Genomic DNA, 24,830 nt, shown 5'->3' with positions numbered 1-24,830 from the left:
TTTCAGCTGTAGTTCATAGAAAAAAGGGCAATAACTACAGATTTTAGAAGTTACATATGTTACTTGACATCCAAAATGTTGCAGAATTTTTAGAAATAAATAAGAAATCTACAGAGCCTTGTATTTAAATATCCCCAGTGAGCCTTATTAAAATGGTGTGCTATTAATCTTTACAGTTTAGGTTTAAAGAGTTTTCCTATTGATACATTGTATGTTAATTTATCAGTTACTAATTTTATGAAAGAATATCTGCTCCTAGATACAGAGAGAAGTCTTTTGGACTTGCCATAATTATAAACAGGCAATCATGAGATGGAATTTTCTGTCATTGGAGGGCAACAAAATTAATATGACACTTAAGGATGTACATGTAGTGAAAACACTTCCAGCAGATTTGAATTTACTTTAAGATCCTGCATTTGTAGACACACACATTCAAAAATTACTTGGGATTCATCACTTATTGCAGCTTTTAGTCTTCACTCTTTGATTCTCTTGTCTACTCTGAAAGAAGTGATGCCACATATAGTAAATCTTATTCCTGGCTAAAAGCCAATTGATTTTTTGGTTTTTTTTTGTTGTTGTTTGTTTGTTTGTTTTTTAAAAAGGAAAAACCCTAATATTTATGTTTCAGTAGCCGGTTCTCTTCCTTTCCCCTGCCTTGCCTCACTTTCTCCATTGTTTCTTACCTGTAAGGGCTACATTCAAACAAATCAAAAACATGAATGAGAGAACTCCATTGCTTTTCTCAGTTGTTCTATCAGTCCATGAAATTACTTTTCCTAGATTCATAGAATGGCTCAGGTTGGAAGGGACTTTAGGGATCATCTACTCCAATCTCCCTACCCTGGGCAGGGACACCTCTCAACTAGACTCTGGTCTTCAAGGCCTCATCTAGCCTGGCTTTGAACACGCCCAGGAAGGAGGCATCTACAACCTGTTACAGAGTTTCACCACCCACCTTCCAAAGAACTGCTTCCTAAGATCCAGTCTAAACTCGGTCTCCCTCAGCTTAAAAGCATTTCCCCTTGGGCTGTAACTAGACACCATTATGAAAAGTCCTTATCCAGCTTTCCCGTAGGATTCTTTCAGGTATTAGAAAGCAGCTATAAGGTCCCCCTGGAGTCCATCAGTGCTCCTACACATGATTTGGATTCCTACAGGAATGTCCTAAAGAAGTCTTTAAGCAAATTTTGCCTTTTTGTTTTCACTGACACTTGTTTGCAACTAGTTCTGCCTGTTTCTTCTATCATGATCTTTGCTGATGAATACAATGAATGAAAAAATGATTGAACAGGAAAAGGCTGTTCAGTGCACAGTAGTGCTGGAATCATATTTTGATGTGAAAAAGGCTGTTCAGTGCACAGTAGTGCTGGAATCGTATTTTGATGTGAAAAATACAGGTGTATTATAATAAATGTTAAGTGAGTGATTCAGGTCTTGTAGAGTTGTTTTTGGTGACTGTAGGCAGATGGTTGGCACTCAAGGGGAGAGTGGGGAAAAAAAGAAACAAAACCCAAACCCACAAAAAGACAACTGAACTGTAATCAGGTTGTTAGATGGAGCGTAAAGCAATGAGAGTGCTCAGGACTAGAAGTCAGAAGGTGTGCCATGATTAAACAGCTTTAATGTGGTGTTTTCTGGCTGGTAATTCCAGGCACCTAGCACAGGAGAGGCTTTTGGAGTGTGGGGGTGTGCATGTACACACACGTAATGATTCCTTGTCAAATTATTTGTAAAATGTTATCTAAAGGTTTTGGGGGTGAGTGGAAACAATAGCGATTGGCTTTGGATGAATTGGCTTTGAGGCTCTGGCCAGCCTCATCTAGTGTGAGGTGTCCCTGCCCAGGGTGGGGGGGTTGGAACTAGATGATCCTTGTGGTCCCTTCCAACCCTGACTGGTTCTATGATTCTATGATTCTAATGTTCCAGACAGCTGACCTTGCCTACCTTTGCAAGTGCATTGCACTGCAAGTCTAATTCACACCAGTGTAAAGCGATCTCAGATTTCAGTCTTCCCTCTGAGACAAATCACTCAGCATTGTTCTCCAGTGGCTTTGGGGTTTGATTACATTTTTCACATTTCCTCATCAATTAATTTACTTCATGTCACTGTCATTTTTTTAAGTTGTTGCCTGAAAGATCTCTTTTTAGGAAGTAGGAGCTAATGAAAGTGACTAGTTAGGTGATGCTGCAAGTGAGATTATTTGATACTTAATACTGATGTGTAAATGGTATTCTTTCCCCCTTTTTCTTCTCAGGTGGATCACCTTACTTGGCAACAAAAATAAATGAAGCAAAAGACTTGTTGGAATCCAGTGCCAAAAGCTGAAATCCAAAGCCTTGGACTATGGAAGATTCAGCAGATGCATTGTGCAACAGCTTTCGTATTTACTTGATCTGCACAATTCATAACCATGCATTGGTTGGTTGTATTTATTGTCCTAATCAAACATTGAAGGTTATTTAAAAGCAAACTGAAATATTTTATGATTATGTCCAGTTATGCTTGGGCTTGAGCTATCCTGTGATTCTGTGTCTTGGTTTTAGTGTGTTTTTACTGAATTATGATCTATTACAAGCTTTGAAAATGTTCTCTTGCTGTCTGTGGTTTTCTTCAGAATTAGTTTTGGTTTTCTTTGGTTTTGGGGGGGAGCTTTTATTAAGTTTTAAAAATAGTCTTGAATGTATTTCTTATATATATGTTTTTTCCTTCATTGGCAGACTTGACTGTTGCCAGAAAGTCTATGACACAACAGATTGAGTCACAGGAAGTTTGTCAGACCCTGCATACAGCACATTTTCAGCATCACCTAACACATGAATCATTTGTGAAATAGCAGGGTTCATTCTTGAGTGCAGTTTGGGAGATGCAAGTCAGAACAAAATGACTAGCAGGACTACTGCCTGCAGTTTCTTTTAGCCTTATCTGTGGGGCTTGGAGATAGGAAGAAAGAGTCTTGGCTTTATTTCTTATGAATATTAAAAAGTTTCTGAAATTGTCAAATAATTGTCTGAGCATGCTTTTACTTCAAGTCACAGAGTACTGAGCTCTGTAGCAGCTGGGGTGGTGCAGGGGGTTTTGTGGCAGTAGGAATGAAGGAGGTAAGTCTGTGTGGCATGGAGTTGAGATGGGTTTTATAGGATGTGGTTGTCTAGGCCAGTCCAGTCGTGTCAGCCTGATGTAGGACTTTCATGGCAGGGAATAAACAGGACTGTACTGCTAAGGAAAGTCACTTTGCTTATGGCTCTGGGTGAACTTTCTGGGTTAGTTATCCAGTAATTCTCATCTCTCTGCATTAGGCTCCATTTCCTGAAGTATACTCACCTCCTTATGTAGCACCCTGGCAACCTAGTGCTGGCTTCAGGGAATACTGAAGCTATGCATCTCTAACTTTAAGGGGAACATGTTTTAAATGACATCTGGGAGTAGATGCTATCTGGGGCACTTGGCTGCTGCAAATTCCTACTGGTAAGTTGGCTGCGGATGAATTAACTCTCCTAAGAGGATGATGATGAGATGAGGCAGCCTAGTGGATTCATTATAAGGCTGGAAAACTTCCTACTATCCTTTTAAACACATATCATTTGAGGTGCAACAAACAACTTGCTGAAGTGCTACAAATGTAAAATTTAGATACCCCATTTCTTAGGTTATTTAGCCAGAGGAAAGTGGCTAAAAGCACTTAAATATTTAAAGCATCCAACCTCATGTTATCCACCAGAATGTGCATATATCTGTTCATCCAGTGGTGAATGTTCACCTTATATGGATTTTTCATAGAAAGTATATGAATATGGGTATTTTATCAATTTCCTCACACTTTGTCACAATTCTACTTTCAGGAAAGAGACATGAAAAAATGTTGACCTTGGAAGAAAACCTAACTTTAGGTGGTTCTTTACAATTAGAGTGGCAAGGCATATGACACAACTTGACTGCATAAAGCAAAAAAAGGCTTCAAGGAAAAGTCTGCCTGGGAATAGGCGTACACCTAATGCTCTAATACAAGAAATTTTAAAGGTATTGGACTTTATTCCCATGCCTGAATTGTTGCTGCCACCAATTAATGCACATTTAAGGTTAGTTATTCCTTTCACTGGTGTGTTGATATGTATTAGCAAAACAAACAAATCATGAAGGTTTTTACTTTGCGAGAAGTGAGGTGGTGGGATTGTGCCTAATTTTCTGGAGTCTGTAAGTGATCTGAGTTACTGTTCAAAATCAAACCTGATGTGTGTGTATGGTAGATGTCAAAAACATTCTCTCTAATGATTTTGAACTGAGTAGCTGTTGTTTTCATACCACTGTTGCCTTTTTTCCTGAGCCGTAAAGAGCAATTCTCAAGAATCAGTAGAAACAAGTGCATTAAGTTCCTTGTTCTGTTCTTAAAAATTAACTTTCCATGTCTTTGTAGGAAGTGCAGGTTTTATTTTCAAGAGATTGTGGTGTTGATAATTTTCTTCCTGATCTATTATTTGTATTTTTGGATGAAACGCTTTGTTTATGGCCTTCAGTGTATGAGAGAGATTGTCCTTAACAAAAATAAACAAACCCAAATTCTAATTCTGCTTTCTCCTTTTCAAAGCAGACTGTGCAAATAAATTAAAAAAAAAAATCTAAGTGCCAGTTGTATCTCTAGAAAATGATGTGAAATAGGTGAAGCTAATAACTTGTGTGAGCACCATTGTTGCAAGTCCAGTGCTATAGCATCACACATACAGTAGCATAAGAATGTTGTCTGTGGAAGCATCTAATTTTTCTTGTCTGTTTACTGGCAGTGCTTGCTTTACCTACTAAATGTTTGGAAGGATGAAGACAGGACAGAATCATGGAATGATAGGGGTAGGAAGGCACCTCTGGAGATCATGTAGTCCAACCCATCTGCTCTAGAGCAAGTTCCCCCTGGAGCAGGTTGCACAGGATGGCATCAGGTGGCTTTTGATTTACTCCAAAGATGGAGACTCCACCACCTTTCTAGGCAGCCTGTTCCAGTGCTCAGCTGCCATCATAGTAAAGTTCCTCCTCATGTTTAGATGGAGCTTCCTATGTTCAAAGTAGGGCCTACTATCTTTGGTCCTGTCACTAGGCACTGCTGAAAGAAGATTGGCCTCATCCTCCTGACACCCACCAAGTGAAAGGAAAGATGTAGTTGAGCAAATCCTGTAAATACTGCTCTGTTTGTTGTTGCTGATAGTCAACATTGCAAGTTAAGAAATGTCTTTGGAGACTGCCTTGCAGAGCACGACCTGATTTGATGCTGAACTGGACTAGGAAAAATGGATCATAAAAAGGGACTGCTTTTTTAATAGTATAGCCTGTTAATTTAACCTTATCAATAGCCTCTTGAGACTACTTTCTTTACTTCTCAGATACAGGATTTTTTTGTGTGTATGAGAAATCTGCATAGAGGTTGATGTGTTCTGGTGCATTTTGACAATGGTAGCATCGTCTAATTAATATTGTTAAGGTTTTTCAAGAGTTAGTCATGGTACACAGAATAATTATTGTATAGCTTTATGTGACATTAAACCCCCCCTGCTGTGCTATTACAGTTTCCTTATTTCTGTACAGACTCATACAAGGAGAGGTTAATTAGGGATTTTTTTTTTCTTTTTAATATAGCAGATACTGCATCTAACAAACTCTAGTTTTAAGTAGTGGCAAAATTCTTCTCCACCATGGTTCCTCTTCAAAATGATTGTATGATTTAAACATTTTATAAAGCCTGATTCTGGGTGTAGTGATTTCTCTAGGCTGTTGGAACTGATGTGGGCAGCTTGGTTGTTCCTTAGGTCGGTCAGGTGAACAGCAAACATCACTAACAGCACACAGAATACAATTGAACTAACACTGAGCAATGAAAGACACCTGAACAAAATTGTAGTGAATAACTCAATGGGTAAAAAGTTTTCTAGATGACTGGAACCAGGATGTAGTGGTTAAGGGGTTGTACTCTACAGAGGCTGGTTTGTCCTGGGTCCTCTCCCATTTAGCAGTTGTGTCAGTGTCCCGGAGAAGGAGATGGAGTCCTCTCTCAAGTTCACAGATGATGCCAAAGGGCGTGAACCAGTCCATATGGTGGAGGGCAACATTCAAAGGAGTATCCTGCAATGCTTTCCATGAGTAATTTTATTTGCCTGACTGTTTATAAGGTCTGAAGTACAGCTGAACATAGAAGCATCATTAAAATGGTCTTGAATGTTTGGAGAGCTGCAGAATACAAAATACTGACATTTAATGCTGCTCTGTGGTAGAGTCCTGGAGCTAGCTCTCCAGAGGACTCTGCATCCAGCTTTGGTGTCACTGATTGGGTTATGCCTTTGTTCTTAATACCAGGGGGTGGGAAGCCACCTGGTCTCTCACTGGGCCAAGAACAAAGACATTCTGCCTTGTAAAACTGCCAATGGCCTAAGCAGAGAGAAACAGCTCCTCAAATTGTGAGCACCTCGTTAGCAGGTTCAGCAGCTGGACAGCATGTAATTGTTCAGTGCTTCCCTTGCTGGGTCAGCAGGAATTACTGTGGTAGGAATTGCTGTAGGGAACAAATTGATCAGCTAAGACAGGCTTAGAGATCTGAGCGCTGAGGTTACTGACAGCAGTTCAGGTTTCCTGCATTAAGTGGAGGGCTACAAGATTCCTGGTTTGATTTTCTGTAGTCACAGGTGATGAAGAAGCAGTAGGATTCCCCTTTGAGAAAGAAAGTCTTTTGCAAGCTCCTATTTGTTATGTTTCTCCTGTTCTTACTATATTATTTAACCACCAGCTCACATCACTCTCAGCAGCACATGGATACCATTTCAACAGGGGCCTTAAATACCTGTGAGAGAGAGCTGGAAACCAGGTGCTGTGCCACAAAGCAACATCTGCAACTTGCTTACATGCTCAGTTGGCATCTCCATATGCTGATATTACACAATTAAATATTTCAGTCTCTGGTGAGTCAGCTTCGGTCTTTTCCACAGTTCCTTCATTGCAGAATACAATCCTGCAGATGTTTCCAGGGCTCCTGCCTTCCTTTCAAGCCATCTTCTCAGTAACAGTAAAAATGCAGTCCATCTTCTCTCAGTGCAGCCACTCTACCTCCAGTCTTCAATAATTCATAAGCTTGCAGGAGGTGCACCAAAATGATTTTAGCTACCTCCAACATTTTTGGACAGAAGGATAATAAAAATGATTTCACAGTAACTAAAGTAAGTCAGTTCATTGGTGAAAGCACTTAAATATAACTTATTAGCTATTCAGGAGGAAGGTTTCACTAAAGGTACAATGCATTTATGTGTTAAAGTGCAGCTCGGCTCCTGAAAAACGACTACGTAAATAAGCACTTGTCACATCTTATTTTTGTGGACTTCTTTTTGTCTCCTAAATATATTTTCTGCTGTTAACTGTTGCTGTCTTGATTTTAACCTTGAAATAGCTGGATCCTAGTCCTAGTGGAGTTCATTGCCAGTGAGTTATGTTTGTGTGTTGCCAACAATGAGGCAGTGTTAGAGGCATCCCTTCAAGACAGAAGGCACAAGTCAGTGTTACACATGGCACAATCTGACCTCAGAAACTTTGAGTTTGATGTCTGAGATAAAAAAGATCAGGCTCTGGTCCAGTTTGCAAGTCTGGGGAAAAAAAAAAAAAAGATAACTGAGAATACTGAGACAAATCCACAAAAAGTCTTAAATTTAATTTCTACTGGACTTAGTGTAGATGCCAGCACATCCAGTGCTGTGTCCAGAATCACTTTGGCTCTAACAGCATTCATGGCTCACCTAATTTCCTAGTTTCTTGGTGTGTATATAGGCAGTGGGCACTTACAGACTTAATTCTACCAATGTGCAAAGGCAAAACAGTTTTGGGAAACCAGAGGTTAAACCAAACAAAAATATAGCTGCAGCACTTTTCAGAACTGGGGTGAAGAAGCAGGGCTTCTGGAGTACAAATCTGACTGCAGACATCAGAATTTGAGTTACTCAAATGTTTGGCTCTTTTTATCTATTTTGGATCTGGCTGTTAGCAGCATGGTACTTGTATACAAAGAATACTTGATAGCACAATCACAAAAGCAATAAACAGCCTTACAAAGGCATAGATCTGAGGTGACTCCTTCAAGTGGAATCTTACTTTAAGCCCAATTTCCATGTCATGTATCATAATTGCATCTAATATTAGAGACTGATTTAATGCAACACAATGTCAATGACAATATAAAGGCAATCATGAACAGAGAAGATAACTTAAAAATGTTGGGGGGGGATGGAAGGAAGGATTGTACTATAGTGAAGACTTCTGTAGATTTGAAACCCTTTGCAGCAACACTCAGAGGGATTCTTTTTTTCTCCTAACCTTCTGAACACTTTATCTCTGTTTCCATTTTGATACTGGAATCTGCTTGGAATCTCTAAGTGTGATTTATTTTAGGTTGCCTTTTTTCCCCCCCCTTCCTCAAACTTGTGGATCTATCTACTGCTAAGCACTGAAGCTGTGTATATGTAAAACTGGTTAGCAAGCTTATTAGATTGCCAGCTGCTGAGAATTAAATAGGAAAGGGTTTTCTTCTTCCCCTCAGCAACAGCCTCCCCACCCCCAAAGGGATATGACTTAAAAGTTGTGAATCTAATCTCTGTTTGGTGCTTTCAAAGAATGAAAGCAGAACAAAAATGTCAGACTTTTCCCTAAAAGACTGGAAGATTCTTATGAGATCTTCTGTGGGCACAAAGGTGCAGCAGCATGCCCTGCTTATACCAGCGTAATAGCCTATAGCTACTGAAACCCTCCCGGCTTGTACATGGTTCCTCCTTGTGATGTGGCTGTAATTTCAATGAACCACGTCACTACATGGTCTCTAGCTGTGGCACTGATGTGAATATGTTGAGGCACACACAGGTGCTGGAGGTGAGCTGCCTGTGGCAGTGGCACATGCTAGATCTGCTCGTGCCAGCGATGGAACTAGCATCTGCTGTGTGCTTCAGGTCTGGCTGCTGTATAATCTCTCCCCTCCCTCAAGTCCCCCACCAGAGCAGTGAATGCTTGCTTATTTATGTTCAGATGAAATACCAAAGTGACAAAACTGGAGAGAGTGCCTTACAAAAGCCATGTAACCAAAGCAAATGAAGAACATCTGCAGTGGTTAATGCAGTAACAGAAGTGAGAACAGCTGAGGGGTTAGGCTGGAGAAAACAAAAACAACAACCACCAAACAAAAAACCAGCAAATAACTCAGAGGTCCAGACTGCATCAGTTGCACCCCATTCTCACTGGTCTGTAATGAAAGACAGGTTGGTGGAGCTGAAGCTTAGACAAGCTTTAAAGGTGACCCTGCTGGAGTCTAACAACGCCTGAATTGTCAGGTTACCTCCTACAATAGATATGAATTCCCTTTTTGTTTCAGTGGGCTGCAATTCTAATAATGCATTGAATGTCAGCAGTGATAACTATTCCTAATTAGTCCTTCCACTTCTGGGAGGAAGGAAGGAAGGAATCCATAATATGAAACGAATTCTAATGAGGGACAAAACTCTCCTCCGAAGAAAAAGTGCTCCAAGAGCTGCAAAGACTTGCCCCACTGGGACCTAGCTGACACTTCAGCTTAACACTCAAGAGTTTAAGTGACCCTACAGAATGTAAATTAAGCTTATGCTAGTTCAGCATTAGCTGCTGAGCAGCCAGTGCTTGGGAAGTTTGACCTGGTTATTCAGACTGACTTGGAGCTTAGCTGAAAAAGTACCCAGGGTTTGTTGGGTTGAGAGTGGAGGTGGAGAGGGCACATAACTTGTTTCTGTACTGCTAAATCCTTAGTTCAATCGTTGTCCATGGATGACAAGGAAACAGAAAAAACATAGCACTGAGGTGTCCTTAATGCCTGGTGAGCTCATGGATTTGGGTGTCCCTGGGTGAGGATGCCAAACTCATAAGCAAATGATTGTGGAGCCCTGAAAATGAATCTACTGATAGAAGTAGATGTTAGCAATAGCCTTGGTATTGGTAAAAATATACAAACATAGCCTTTTAAAACCCAGTTTAAAAGTTGAAAACACAACTTGAAAGCTGTTAGTGAACCTAATGTCTAGCCTGTGTGATTCCAGACTAAAGAGGAAAAAAGCCATGGTAAGTCAGAGTTTACAAAAGGGAGAGGGGGGGGAGGCAGCACCATTAGCTTAGAATATTTCTCAAAAATCAGCAAAAAGCATTAATATAAATACCTTCAAATTTGTGAAAGACTCAGTGTTTCATATAAATGTGGAGGGGAAAGTGATTTTGCAAAAAGAAAGGCACCTTTTCAATTCAATAACTCATCTGTGCCTGGAAAAGCCACCCTCTGATTCTCTGGACTGTACCAGTCCAGCAGAGGCTGCTAATGATCCTGACTGCAAGTGTCTACTTTTGCTGTAGTCAGTAAACTGAAGAATGCATGTTTTTTCCATCAACCTTTGTGCCAGCTTTTGAGTCCCTGCTTGCACTTGTGAAAAAGCATTGAACAGGCCTAAATGCTCTTCATCTTGGGTACCTGGTAGCCTATAGCTATAGTGATGCAGCCTGGTAGAAAGAAGCCTGCCTTGCTTTTGTTGCTTTATGAAATACTCCGCTTTTATTTTCAGTTTTTCTGCAACCAGCAAATTGCTAATGCCTCTTACTGGCAGGATTGCCTGATCCTCATTTCTGCAGTTTTGCTACCAATGCCCTGGGCTGAAGAGAATTTTTAACAGCATGAAAGACAGGCTGAATATGACTAGGAGGTAGATTAGGGGTCGGATTTTTTTTTTCCCCTTAGGGCTTTGTTTCAGTTTCTTTCATGTCACATATTATTTCTAGGCTTGAGAGGGAGACAAAAATAAGTGCTTGTTGTGCTTTTGATTTGTTTTTATTTAGAGAGAAATTCTCTTCTTCCTTCAAAAAGGATTGACATGGTGGGTCACATCTCCAAGGGGGATATCTCTTCAGTTTTCTTCATCAGCCTGCTGGGCACCTTTGTGGAGATCCAGAAAACTTCTGTTTCCAGTTAGGCAGTGTGGCAATAGCTGCATATGTCTGGCAATCCCAATAACACACTCCAAGCTACAGAAGATGAAAACCACAAACATTATCCAATAATTAAAGCTGTGGCATCTCTCATATATCACATCATTGGATTGTGAATAATGAGATCTAGCAACCATCACTCCTGACTGTATAAAAAATGTGCATGAGCAAGAAAGCACTTCAACCAAGAGCTACAGTGCCAAAGTAATCTCTGCTATAATGTCCTCCAATTCACTGGAGTTATAGTAGGGCTTAATTTGCTTTGTAATGTTTGAAGACCAGATGAAAAAATGAATTAAAGCTTTCTGCCAGAAAGCTGAAGAGAAGAGGTGAATGAATACTACTAAACATAAATTATAGAAGAAACCAAACCCTCCTCTTGCCTGCTCAAAGGTTAAAAGAGATGTTTTTCATCCTTTTTTCCTGTCTGCACAGTAGCTTTGCTTAGTGAAAGTTTTACTAGTGCAAACAATTTGGAAAAAAGAAATCCAAACCTTTACAGTCAAGTACAAGTCTTAAGAGGAAAGATTTTTTTTTTATTCATAAGTGAACATTTTCATGAACTGTGCAAAGGTATATGTCCACTGAGACAGTAGCAATAGAAGAGCTATCGTGATTAAACTCAGCTCAGACATTCTGCAGTAACTACTTGTGCAACTGTGGAGTAGAAAGAAATATTACTTAAGTAAGTAGAAGAAAGGAAATTGCAGAGAGCAAAAATAGAAACTAATTTGTACACTTGAATTATTCACTGTGAATTTCCCACGTAGTCTTGGCTCACTATAATGGATTAAGATGAAGAATTGATATACTGTTATAAAATGTGTGTTCTCATTTGAACCCTATTCCAATCAGAATGGAAGTATTTTGATTTTTTTTTTTCCTAAATATGTCAGTTATGAAATCTGTGGCCAGTTGCCTGATGCTAAGAGAGAAAAGGGAAGCCTTGAAAATTAAGGTATTTGGGAGTACACAGTACAATAAATTTATTCACCAAAAGAGTTGCAACATCTGTTAAGAGTTCAATATCTATTAAGAGTTACAACATCAACAAACCTTAGTTTCTGGCATGATGATGAGATAAAGCAATCTTCTGTATTGTCCATTTCCTACAGATTCCTTTTTTTTGTGACCATAATTGAAAAAAAAAAGATACTGGGAATTGCTTCAATATTGTCTTTCAGGGATTGGGGTTTACCAATGTTTTGAATAAGTTACAATTAAATGAGTAGTTTCTCTGAATACTTTTGACCTTTAAGGTGAACTAACTCCAAACACAATCTTCAATGCAAATGTTTATAGCTTCTAAATAGTTTTCCAATGCAGCTGGCCATTTTTATATCTTGAAAAACTAGTAATGACACAAACAGTTGATTATAGTTTACAATGGCAATAAACCTCTCAGTATTGGTTGTTACCAAAATAAACTGCCATTCTGTTAAATGTTAAATAACAAGTCATAAACTGCTGAAAACAACCAATTTCTTCTGTATTACTGCCTGAATAAATTTTAGCAGGAAGTGCAGATCATGAAGTTGTGAGCAGCAGATCAGGCCTAATGGAATTTTATATATATTTTAAAAAGCTGAAGGACTCCAGAATGTGATGCAAGTGGCAGGATGCATTAAACAACAAAAAATTAAATGGTGTGATACTTTATTATGTTTTTATTTGGTTTTATCTTCAGACACCAGCTATTGCTGGCTCCCGTTGTTTCTTCAGGCGCCGAATAACCCGATCAATATTGGCACGTTGAATCCACCAATGAGGCAGAGAGGAGCCTGTTTGGATACAGTAAGCTCTATAGGAGATTCTTCACAGAAAAGCTGCACTGGAATAATTACTATGGCTAATCTCAAGAGCAAAAACATCGTCGAGCATTCATAGCACAGACGCCATCTTCCCAACTGTGAGTGACAGAAGACATCTTCACCATAGCAACGAGTGTTATCTCCCAGGAATAACATTAACCTCTCTCATTACTAGTTTTAAATCCTTGAGTATAAACAGCATTTGCAAGGCATGTGTGCCTTAATTGTGTATTTTCATTACTTAATACTTACCCAGCGTGTGTTAGCCAAAGTAAGACTAACCAACAGAAAAGGAAGCAATTAAAGAGCTGGAAATACAACCATTAATAATCCTGGCCTGGAAACATGATCAGGGAGAGGTCTCCTGCTCATGCTTGTGAAAATCAGACCACTCCACTGAGAAGCCTGGCAAAGAGTGCTCTTCAATAGCAACATCCTTCCCCTTGAACCTCGGGAAGATTTTTGAATGTTGGAGAGTGGTAGGAAAAGAGCAAAAGGATAAAGGGAGAGTCATTTCTAGTTCTCTCCCTTTTTTCACCTGCCTCCTTTCTCAGGCAAGGCTGAAATCCAGGAAACTTGAACCAAATATTTTAGCTCTCTTAAACTGCTGCATTATGCATTTTTTTCAGACTGTCACCAAAGGTTCTTCGAGTAAAGTAGATGAAATTCCCCTCATAACAGCCCTGTAGGATATGGTGGTATCTTGGGACTGCCATAAAAATGCCATTAAGAGACATTTCATTTTGGCCTCTGGAGGCTCTACGCTTATCTATTTTGACTTAAACTCTTTCTTCCATCTCTGCACGAAAGGAACATGACACAGGAGTTGCACAAAATGAACTCAGATCAGGGAAGACAGATTGTAAATCGAGACTTGCTAGAGCTAAATCATGTTCTCTCTCTTGATCTCTTATCTGATACCTTTTATCCAAAAGGGTATTAAGGAAGTTAATTGCAACTGCTAAGATGAATCTTTAGGAAATATCATTCTCCAGAGCTTTCTCTCCCTTGCTCCCCAAACCCTATGCTGCAGTTTTTTCAAGGCTTCATGTATAGTATGGTTCTCTTGTGAATTTTAGCCTCCTTACCCTTTCCTGCAGAACTGTTCAGATGAGGAAGAAAACCATAGATTTTCATTTGCAAGCTTTAGGAACCCAGAGAAGCAAAGCACAAGGGGGGAAAGGAGGTGGTTTTCTGAATTCAAACACTCGCTGTACTCGGCAAAATAAAGGTAAAATAAGTAAAACGTTCAAAGACTGAAGTTCTATACACAGTTTGGGATTAGAAACAGGCTGAAATTCATGTTGTAAACTTCTAATTACCTTGTGTGGCATGGCTTCTAGATACCCTGTTTTGCAGAGATATTAGTTTGTGGCATGGCTTCTAGACACCCTGTCTTGCAGAGATAGTAGAGTTTGTGGCATGGCTTCTAGATACCCTGTCTTGCACAGATAGAGTTGTTGAGACAGCTTTAAGCACATAAAGAACAGGTGTTGACAGAGACTGTGGGAGACCTAGTTACTTTCTGGACATATGTATCATAAAACTCTTTGTGGCAAAATATTGCAATTTATCCCTTGCCAGTAAGCATTTTAATATTCTCAGGTCATCAAACTAACAACAGAGGCTGTTATTGCATAACTGAAAGATCACAGGCATCTGCTGACATGCCAGTGCTTGAGGGAAGACAAAAATGTAATCAATAGCTGTTGGGAAAGATCAGGTTGTATCATACTTGGAGGGAAAGCCCTCTCCTCCCAGTAAGAAAGGTGGGTAGGAAGGACATTATAGCCCATGCAAGGCTTTGACAAGCTCATAAGGCTGCTGCTGGCTTAAACGTGAGCAAATGACCGAACCTATAATACAAACATGCTGAACAGTACGGAGACAATCCAAGTTTGGATCTTAGAATCCTCCACTCCTGCTTTGCCCTGCAACAGGTTCAAGGCAGCATGCAGTGTATTTCAAGCAATGAAGGTCTCCAGTGCAGGGGACATTGTGTCCAAATGCAACCAGAATCATCCACACTCTTCAGCTTCACAGTGGACAGTGGAAAAATAGGTAGCCTGATCTAATATTTCCTTCTTTCCCCCACGAATGACCTTGCATCTACTGTTGTGCTGTCCATTTTGCAAGTGATTTGAGACCTCCTCTCTGCTCTGTCCCCTGTAAAGGGATAGAAAATCCTCTAGAAAATCCTGCTGAAGGGCTCCAAGTTCCTGGCCAAAGTCTGAGTACACATTAGGTGTTTTATGTTACCAAGAGTCTTCACTGGTACATGTCCCCTGAGGAAGCCTAGGGAATTGAGTACTGCGCAGATCATTTTGGCAGGTGTGGGTGTCTTTCAGAACAAAAAGGGAAGAGTCCTTTTATCTTTTTGTGTTTAGCTCAAAGGGACTCAAGATCAGTTTCCTCATGCCTTTAAAAAGTGCTGTAATCTATGTCCCATGTCAAGGGAAGAGATGGGAAGTCGTGAGTTTTATTCTCTGCTCCAAAGACTGGTGGCTTCAAACACAGCAGTGACCCTTGAAAGAACAGGAAACTCGTCTTCCACCACTTGAGGACAGACACACCTCTTGATTGCATTTGTTATCTGCACTGACATCCCTCTGCTTCGCAAGGACCTGCTGGGAAGCCCTGTTTGATTCATTATGTGTGGTGAGGGTTCTCCTTGTAGGTTGCAGTTCTGCTACATGCAATGTGCATCTGAAATGTGCACATGAAGTGACAATGCACACAGATTTTTTTGTGAAATCAAAATTGATTACCCAGCAATGGAAAACCCCCAGCAGTCTGTAGTGAAGTGGTTGACATGCCTGCAATGAGATGGGCTACATACAACTCATAGGAAGTAAGAGGCCCCATCTGCTTTGACACCAACAGCTTCTAACATTTTGCACATTTAAAATCAAGTAAATTACCATACTGCTGACAGTTTCAGCAGTAGTGTTAAAGGTGACTGGGTACAGCATCTGAATTTGTGTTTTATCTGCTTCAAGATTCAAATGAATTGATATTTTAATACACCAGATAAATGGATAAGAGTTTGGATACTAAGCCAGATGCATAAGGATCTTAATTGCTCAGGAATACCTTAAGGTTATGGACATATGGGGAGAGAAAGACATAAGTAAAACATTTCTGTTATGTGGCCCAGATAAAGGGCAGAAAAAATATTCAACTGTATCACTGAACTGAGTGATCTAGTTTTTTCTCTTCCTCATCTTAACACCTTGCACAATTAGGGGCAGCAGTTGCTCAGGCAAGCATCAGAACTGGCATAAAGGATGTGTGTCTGTTCAAACCTCTCACATCCATGGAGAGATGTGTTAATTGTCTGTGTGGGGAAGCATACTTACTGCATCCACTGGTCCCAGACAGAGATCTGTAGAAGTCATTCTTTTTTCCTAGGTGCCATTGTAGTTTGTATTTTTACCTCCAGTATCCATTTTTAACTGTAGTTGTAACTGGCATAGCTACAGATGAGGTGTTAAACAGAATATTATTTTCACAGAACTGCTGGCATCCATGGTACTTTTAGGCAGGAACATGTAATTGTTTATAAGCCAAGTAAGATGATTAGACCACAAAACCAGCAACAGGTAGGGAGGGTGTGTGGGAAGGGAAGCAGAGGAACAGGTGTAAAATGTAAGTGGTCTGAAGCAAGAGAGGAAAAAAAGAAAAAACTTCTTCTGAAGACAATTTTCCTAAAGAAGGAAGAAGATTTTGCAAGCTTTCTTACAAAGATTTTTCCTTTCGCTGTTTTTCTTTTTAGCTGAATATGGCAGAATAAAGATTTATCATCAAAACTATTGGAAGAAGTGAGCCTTCATGAGGCAGACAAGCATTATTTTATTTGCTCTGTGTCTAAAGAGCTGTTCCAAGACTAAGGTTGGAGGTCATTAAACAAATGCAGTCTCCTTTCGTTTGAAAAACACTTACTGTCCCATTTATTTTGTATTTAGCACTGACAGTTTAACCTATTTCATATTTCTTCATACAAAGCAATTAGTACTTTGGGGGGGGTGGTGGTGTTTCTCTACATGCAAGTGCAATGAAAACAAAAAAACCCCAAATCACAAAGAGTGTTTTTACGGAGCTATAATGTGCTGTAACACAGGCATGAGTAGAGGGGAGCTCTGGGAGGAAAGCACTGGAAATGTGTTAACCTGCTCCTGTTCTCTGGTCACTGTTTTCTCCATACACTTTGAAGCAGATAGATGTTGTTAAAAGGTGAGGTTGCTGAGTCAATGGTATTTTTCCTCTGTATCTGCAAGGAGTCAGTAAAAAGCATAGGTTAGCATGTGTCTGTTTCCCACCACAGAATAGCATTTTTTACTAGCCAGTCTGCATTCCTCCTTTCAGGATCACAACCTGTTAAGGAGAGTTGTTTGATTTATTAAACGATATGGCAAATATTAATAAAAATATTAATAACTTTTTATTAATATGTAAAATCACCAAAAACTTATCAAATAGGTTTGCTGTATGGTTAGAGTATATACTTACAATGGGAATGTACAGTAGCTGGGCAAATATAACAATTTCAACAATTTCAAGCAAACCAGGAGGAAATATCAGAAAGAGAGAATCCCCAGAAGCAAAATGGCACTTGACCACACGGGGGGAGACTCGACAAGAACCGTTAAGCCAAAGAGGCAATGAATTAATTACTCACAGCTGATTCCACCCAAGTGGGGAGTGCTGCTGCTGTGTATCAGCTGTTGAGGCCTTTGGGGCACTCTTGTGCGCCAGGCACAGCTGGTTGCTGGCAAGAAATGCCACACGGTCTCGGGACTGGTCTGGCTTCAGCAGACAGCGGGCGGTTTATGATGTTCCTCACGATGGGTGCTTGCTTTGTCCTGGGTAAACTGAGGCATGGCAGGATTCTGGTTGCAAGGGGAAGCAGGCTTGGCTCTGGCTGCTAAGCTCATGGCTTCTCTAGCTTGAAGTGTGCAGGCTTGTGGCTTTATCCTCAGCTCTGGACCAGGCAACTCAAGGCAGCTTCAAGCAAGACAGGTCTAAGAAGGCAATTCAAGCAAGGCTTAAGCAAGGCTTAAGCAAGGCAACTAGAAATTGGCCTGTATATATATCTTGCCTGCAATTCAATTGTGCCAATAGGGCAACTGAAGCCAGCACATGGTTACCTGATGCAAAGGGGTTCTGCCAGGCTGTGGCCATAAAAGGCAGCAACACAGGCCTGGTCTGGGAGGAGCAGTGGTACATGTGCACCAGTACATGTGCTCTTACCCCAGAAGTGAAGTTGTTTACCAGACACGCATGGTCTTGTCCCCTTTGTTCTTCTTCCCGTGTTACCCCGACTTTCTGCAGGAAGGAGGGGGGATAGGGGGACCATGTCTAGACACATCAGGGTTTTGTGCTGGGCTCGTTTGGCCCAACCATGAAACTACAATCTATTGATATTCCAGGGTGTTCCATGCTGTCACAGTGCTGTGACGTGCAGCTCATCCAGTTGTAACTTTATCTTTTTGCACCCTGAGGTAGGTGGGACCCCTTGGAAATGTGCTCATCTGCCTAGGGACTTTGGAATGCATAAAGACAGACAGCTCATAGGGCCAGTGTCCTACTAAACTGAGCCAGGGGTGCTGCCTACCCTGTCTCCAATAATGATGCATGTGTATCCCACAGATACACGCCAGGCAATGCAACATCAGGCAGTGAGCTTTCAGTGAAGTCCTTGCAAGCATAGGGCTTTGCTTTGGAAACCAAACTTTATATCCCTTTTCATTTTTAATCCATTTGCTCTGTTTGCAGCTGTTCTCATTATCTTTATGAATGCTCCGTTCCAGTGCTCTGTTGGATTTCAGAGCATGGCTATGGAAGAGGTCTGTCTGACATGTCCTGTGGCACACAGGACAAGAGTAGAAATATCTTCTCAGGACCATTCCCAAATTATCCTCATTTTGTGAAGCTGTCAAAAGCCACAATAATGGCCTTGCTATGGAAAGGGAGTTTTGAATGGCAGTTTGTTTTATGACTCTTAATTTATTTCTCCTTCAGTTGTTGGTCTCATGACTGACTTGTCCTTCTCTCTCCCACTCATGCTGTGCAGTGTCGTTCTGCAACAGCTTTCCTTACATTTCACTCCATGCAGTCTCATAATTTTTACTGCTGTGAAATGCTTTGGCATATAGTCAGAGAGGAAAAATCTGTGTAACAAGCCTGATGCCTTAAAAATATTTTGTGTGGTCCTTTGCAGAGGATAGAAAGTGTTTTTTAAGGGGAAAACATTCAATGGGAAAAATAATGTATTGCTGTATGTCACATGAACACTGAAAGTTAGAGATTCCTACACAAAGTATAGCAAAACATAATAAACAACTCTCCTACTAGCAGCTTGCATGAGAAGCTACAGCTCAGATGCCATGAAGGTTAAGACTTGGTAGGACAGGCACAGAGAGGATCTGAAGAGAGGAACCTGCAGAACCTTCCAAGCAGATGGCATCCTGCCGTTTCCATTCACACACTTGGACAGCCTGTGACACAGCTACTCCTGCAAACTCTGAACCCATATGTCCTGATTTGAATTAGAACAGAACTAATTCTGTTCAGTAATTTTGCTTTTTAGCTAAGACTCTTCTAAGTGACTGCATTTTCTGAAATCAACAGCAAGTTTTCAGCAGAAAGTGTGTGCTTCTGACAATGCTGAATGTTTCTAGTTAGTACCAGGGATTGATGTGCAGACTAAGGTCACTGCTAAATCTTGTGTACCATGTGAGGGGTACAGAAGTAAAAGGCTGCACTTATGGGGAGGATTGGACAGGACAGGTGACCTTAAACTGACCATCAAGGGATTCCAGTCCATATATATCATATTCAGTGTAAAGCTGAGGGATCACAAGGGTCAAGCTCTCTCCTCTTCAATGGCCAAAATCTGAGGAGAACTCTTGTCTTTCTGCTTTTGATCTCAATCTGTTTGTTCCTGAATCCAGTTCCAGAATCCACCTCCTAAAATCAGTTCCCATCTTCAGGAAGTCTGTGGCTTCCCAAGAGCCTGCCCACAGCATCAGTGGTGATGGTGATGTAATTTGATATTGATTTTGTATACAGTGCGTTTTATTGTTTTTATTATTAAAGCTAGTTTTGTTTTCTTTTCCAACCCATAAGTCTCTCTCTTTTATTCTCTTTGTCTTCCCCTTTGGGAAGAGAGAAGGGTTCATAGAGAACATCAGTCATTAGTCTAGTGGCCAGCCCAGTCCTAACCCTTGATGCCATGCTTAAATGAAGCAGCAAGCTGTGATGAAGATGCTCCTGCTTGGCCTTTCCCCAGGCTTTGCTTCTAAAAAGTAAACACATTTGATGATGAACCAAGGTGGGATTCCCTCCGCCCATTGCATGGCCTCACTGATGCCACTATCGCCACCCTAGGGTGAAGAAGGAGACCTGTCTCCTGTCTTCCCTCTTGCTGTGACAAGGTATCTACCTTTCTCTGCTTCATACCTGCACAAATAGCACTTTCCTGAAGAAAAGAAGACATTATGGGCAATGGAAGTAGCTGCGGGCTGCCTTTTAAGCATCCTGAAGCTCATAGCCAGTGCATGTCCATATCTCTCCCATCAAACGATGGGAAGGGAGGTCAAAAGAAATCAGTTGGAAACAACTGCTAAGGATAGCAAATTCTTACAAATTAATATGTCTTTGGGAGGGAGACAGGCAGTGCAATTTTGATGCACTTTCATTTTAGGGCTTAATAGTGCAAGGTGCTGAGTGCTGTCAGTCCTCATTCATGTTGATGGGAACTGACTGTCCTCAGGCTACCTGGTAAGCATTGTTGCTAGGTCAGTTTTTATTCCCCTCTCCCCTGCATGTCTGTCACTTCATTTCCTGAAGAATGTTTTATTTGGTGTCATCTCTAGGACAGGGAATTAATGATGTTTTCTTTCAGAGTCTTCTCACTTCTATCCCTAGAAAATCCCCTTTGCCATAAACCTCTAGGAGGACGAAGGAAAAGAGCTAGTTGGATATTTGTGCCAGCCCTTTCACAGAGTAAGGAGAGAGGGCTTTGGATGTGGGTTGTGTCTCCAAAGCTACGTTGAAAAGAATGGGCAACTGTTTGGTGTTTGACTGCCCTTGTGGGCTGTGCTTCTTTTCGTGTTTCAAAGCACTGCTAACCCTAGTGGAGCACCTCTGACCAGTGACCATGCAGCTGGCCAACAAATGGAAGCAAGGCACGCTTAGTGTCAACGACATCTTAATCACATAGTCTTTGAAAAGTGAGAAGAGCAAAACAAATACTTCTGTCAGCATGAGAAGGATAGTATTTGATAACTGCATGCACCTAGTTAAGATGCTCATATGCTAAGCTGTGCAATTCACAAAATGTAAAAGGCATGCTTATCAGATGGATTATTTTCTAAAAGCACAGGCAAAATTACAGTAATTACTTTTCCTCCTGCTACATTATCTGTATTCCCAAGAAACTCTATAACTTCATACAGAAAATAAATCATTATTTACTTAAAAGATCAGAATAACTGAGTAAAGGTTCCTTTCCCTTCCCACAAAAAGCAGCATTTCTCATGAAGAAAAAGCTGTTATTGGCAGCAAAATCTTTTCGTGGGGGTGAGGGAGAGGAATAAAAATCTGCCAGTGGAAACTTTTTTCGAGGAGATCACTAGATACTGATCTACATTTTCCAGAAGCTATAGTTACCCTAAATTTCAACTTCTTTGACATGCTCTTAGCTGAGAAATTATTTTTCACTACTGTTCTTCCTTTAGTAACTGAGTGCTTAGGTCCAACTTCTTGTATATAACCACCAAGGTTATTGTCTGGGAACAGTGAATATGAAGGACCCACTATTTTAATGTGAAATATTCATTTGCTTTGTCAAACCATAGCACTTTTTGCCCCTTAAGCTTGACCATATATATGCATTTGTTGATATTTTGTGATTCACAAAGAACAAATCTAAAGGACTGACTTTAAAATAAAAAATAAAAATAAGAAAAAATTAATCTGCTAGGGCTTGTTCAGGTCATCAAACTGTGCAGATCATGCTGCAATTCTAGCACCAGCTGGTTCTACAGCATCTCAGAGCTCCACAGACAAGTAATAAACAAGCCTTACAACACTCCCCCATCCATCCCAAATATAAACATTTTAACCTGTTTTAGTTGCTTTTTTTTATTCTCACACAGGAAAAGCAAAAAAATTTCTTGGGCACTTGTGTAGTTCATTACTCTAGCATGATATTACCTACAACCTTTAACACTGGAATATCCCCATGTGGTAGAAAGTGTTGAGGAAATGAAGTTTTTAGTTACAGGGTTTTCAGCAGGAAAGTTAGAAGCCTTTCCTTGTGCTCACCTGGGATCAAGAGCTCCAGCCATGATCTTCTCCCCATGTCCTTTCAAGCTTGCTTTGAAGGAAAATGGTTCACAGCCACTCTCACATGTCTTTGACCAGGTCCTCATGGAGTGTGTCTGGATCTAAGATAACCTGGCTGCCTGTACATTGAAACAGGGTATTCACCCACCCCATTCACCACACTGTTCACCATGAGCTGTGAAGATGAGAAAAAGCAGTGGGGTGGTGCTACACACTTAAGAAAATGCCCAGAAGGACAACCATTCCTTTTAGGATAGCCTACCTCCTGAGGGAGCTGGGGTTGTTCAGCCTGGAGAAGAGGAGACTTAGAGGGGACCTTATCACTCTCTACAACTACCTAAAAGGAAGTTGTAGTCAGGTGGGGATCAGGCTCTTCTCCCAGGCAACTAGGAGGGTGTGGTATGAAGCTGCACCAGGGGAGGTTTGGGTTAGATATTAGGAAGCACTTCCTCACAGAAAGGCTGATTAGGCACTGGGATGGACTGCCCAGGGAAGTGGTGGAGTCACCATCATGGGAGGTCTTTAAGAAAAGATTGGATGTAGTACTTGGTGGAACGGTTTAGCTGATGGTGTGGTGTTAGGTCATAGGCTTGATGATCTCAGAGGTCTTTTCCAGCCTCAATAATTCTCTGATTCTGTGATTCTGTAATTCCTAGGACACTGTTTCAGCCTCTGAACTACCCCTCTTCCCCTAAAATGCTAACACAGGATTTAATATGTAGGCTCTTGGCTGATGGGCAGAGAGGCCTTGCAATGGGAGCTATGTCATCCCCCAGACGCTCATTTAAGCCTAAATAATCAGTGTGGAAGTTCAACCTCATCCAGTTCAGCTCATGCCCTAAGTCTATGGAGGTGTCATGGGAAACAATGCTGTCCTGTAACATGTGTATATAGTTAGAAAATATCTCAAAAGATACCAAGAAACTAATTGAACATCACGACTGCACCACTGCAGAAACTCCTTGAAAGAGCAGCAAAGGGTGAAAATTGCTGATGGCAATTTCCACAGTAGAGTAATTTAGCTCAGAGGCAAAGAGACTGGTTAAGGAGAGAGAGAATATCTATGTCAGTGTGGGAGAGGGTGAATTCATACAAGGGGGAGTGCATTAGAATATGTGTGAGTGTGGAGGAGGATTAGAAGAGAGTTTCTCAGAATTAGGGCAGATTCTGCATTCATAGTAGACTTTGTGGAGAACCTCTATGTGTGCATATGTATATGTATGTACACATTGCTGGACTTGGTCATCTCCAGATCTTTGGTGGGTTTTGAGTCAGTTCTCTGGAATATATTTCCAGTTCCTCTAAGTATCACAGTACAGGGGTAAGAAAAAAAAAAAAAACCAACACATACTTGAAGGTGGGATTGAAGGCCAGCTGAAGATGCAAAATCCAGAAGATGTAAGAGTGATCTAGAGTGTATATATAAAATTAGCAAATTTTTTTTTTCAGAGGGTGGGAAGGTGGAGAGGGGGAGATGACAAGGGGGGGCCTGTTGCTATAATTGCCTGCTGGAAATCAGTTTGTGCATGGCCAATACTTTTCAAAAGAGGAAATATAGGGTGGATGGGCATTCCACCTCATCACTGGGCAAACGGAGACATGTAGAGGGTCCTGTGTCACTGAAAATAAGGAGTAGGAGCTAAATTGTCACAGATTTCTCCTTCCTCTCTTTCACCCCACCAGTGCATTGAGGTGTGTGAAAAGAAGATGGTGTTTGCTGTAACTGAGAGTCATTGGTTGTACAGAGGAGCACACTGCTTCCAGGAAATCAAAGGTTGAACCAGTGACAAATGATGTTTTACAGCAGTTTACTCAAATATATCTCTTTATTGAGCTATGAAGTAAATCCAAGGTCTTTATGCACGCTGCATCTCTCTAAAAAATATATGCCAGGCAAGCAGTCAGATGTTTAGGCTTTGGTTTCTACTCATTGCTGGTTTCCCTGGTAATCCACTCTAGCAGTATTCCAGCTCTGAGACTCCTAAACACAAATTTTTGGGCTCATTTCCAGTCACTTATCTTTCCAGTGGGAACAGTCTATTTCTTACTTCTCCCACTTAGGCACAGCTATTTATACTTCTGATTCATGCTGTGAAGGACTGAGGGGAAGCTGTTACAGTGCTAATACCAATTGTCCCCTATCCCACAGTAGCTTTAAAGTGCTTAGCAAAACTTCAGGAAGTGTGGGAATGTATGACAAGAAAATAAACCGTTGATGTAACCCTTTACATTTCACTTAATCCTCAGAAATCACGTTCACAAAGCCAAAGTTTCTCCTAATTAAGAAAACACCTCACAAGACAAGGATTTTGCCTTAAAGAAGTTTTCTTTACCTCCATTTCTGAAAGCCTCAAAGAATGAAACAAATGTGTTCTTTGTTGCCACCACTGATCATAATAAATCATTGATCTCAGTCAGTAGCTTAGAGACTTTACTGTGGCAGCATTAACCTATGGATTCATCTAACTGTACATTAAGATGGGTGCATTTCTTTTTCCCTTGCAGTGATTCATTGCAGCATTGGCTAAGGATGAACAACATTTATTAGGGCACTTTGTGTGGAATAGCTATATTCCAAAAATTTTCCACAGTTTGAAACTCCTAGCACTGTTGTTCCCTACAACTTTTGTCCTAGGATCATGTAAAGGATTAAGAAT

The 24,830-nt window shown here is 40.7% G+C and overlaps 1 protein-coding gene across 1 annotated transcript in view; it reads left to right on the top strand.

Moving 5' to 3' along the window:
• The window catches only part of DNAJC15 (DnaJ heat shock protein family (Hsp40) member C15), a 31,463-nt gene extending 28,568 nt beyond the window's left edge, over positions 1 to 2,895 (top strand). The window contains exon 6 of the mRNA XM_054383730.1: positions 2,262 to 2,895. Within this exon, the coding sequence (XP_054239705.1) occupies positions 2,262 to 2,332 (71 nt within the window). The 3' untranslated portion in view covers positions 2,333 to 2,895. The remainder of the gene's footprint in view (positions 1 to 2,261) is intronic.
• Positions 2,896 to 24,830: the final 21,935 nt, after the last annotated feature.

The sequence above is a fragment of the Indicator indicator genome, chromosome 1 (assembly GCF_027791375.1).
Source record: "Indicator indicator isolate 239-I01 chromosome 1, UM_Iind_1.1, whole genome shotgun sequence".
NCBI classification, from domain to species: Eukaryota; Metazoa; Chordata; class Aves; order Piciformes; family Indicatoridae; genus Indicator; species Indicator indicator.
The sequence above is the reverse complement of the archived record's forward strand: the minus strand, read 5'-3'. Positions and strand labels throughout refer to the sequence as shown.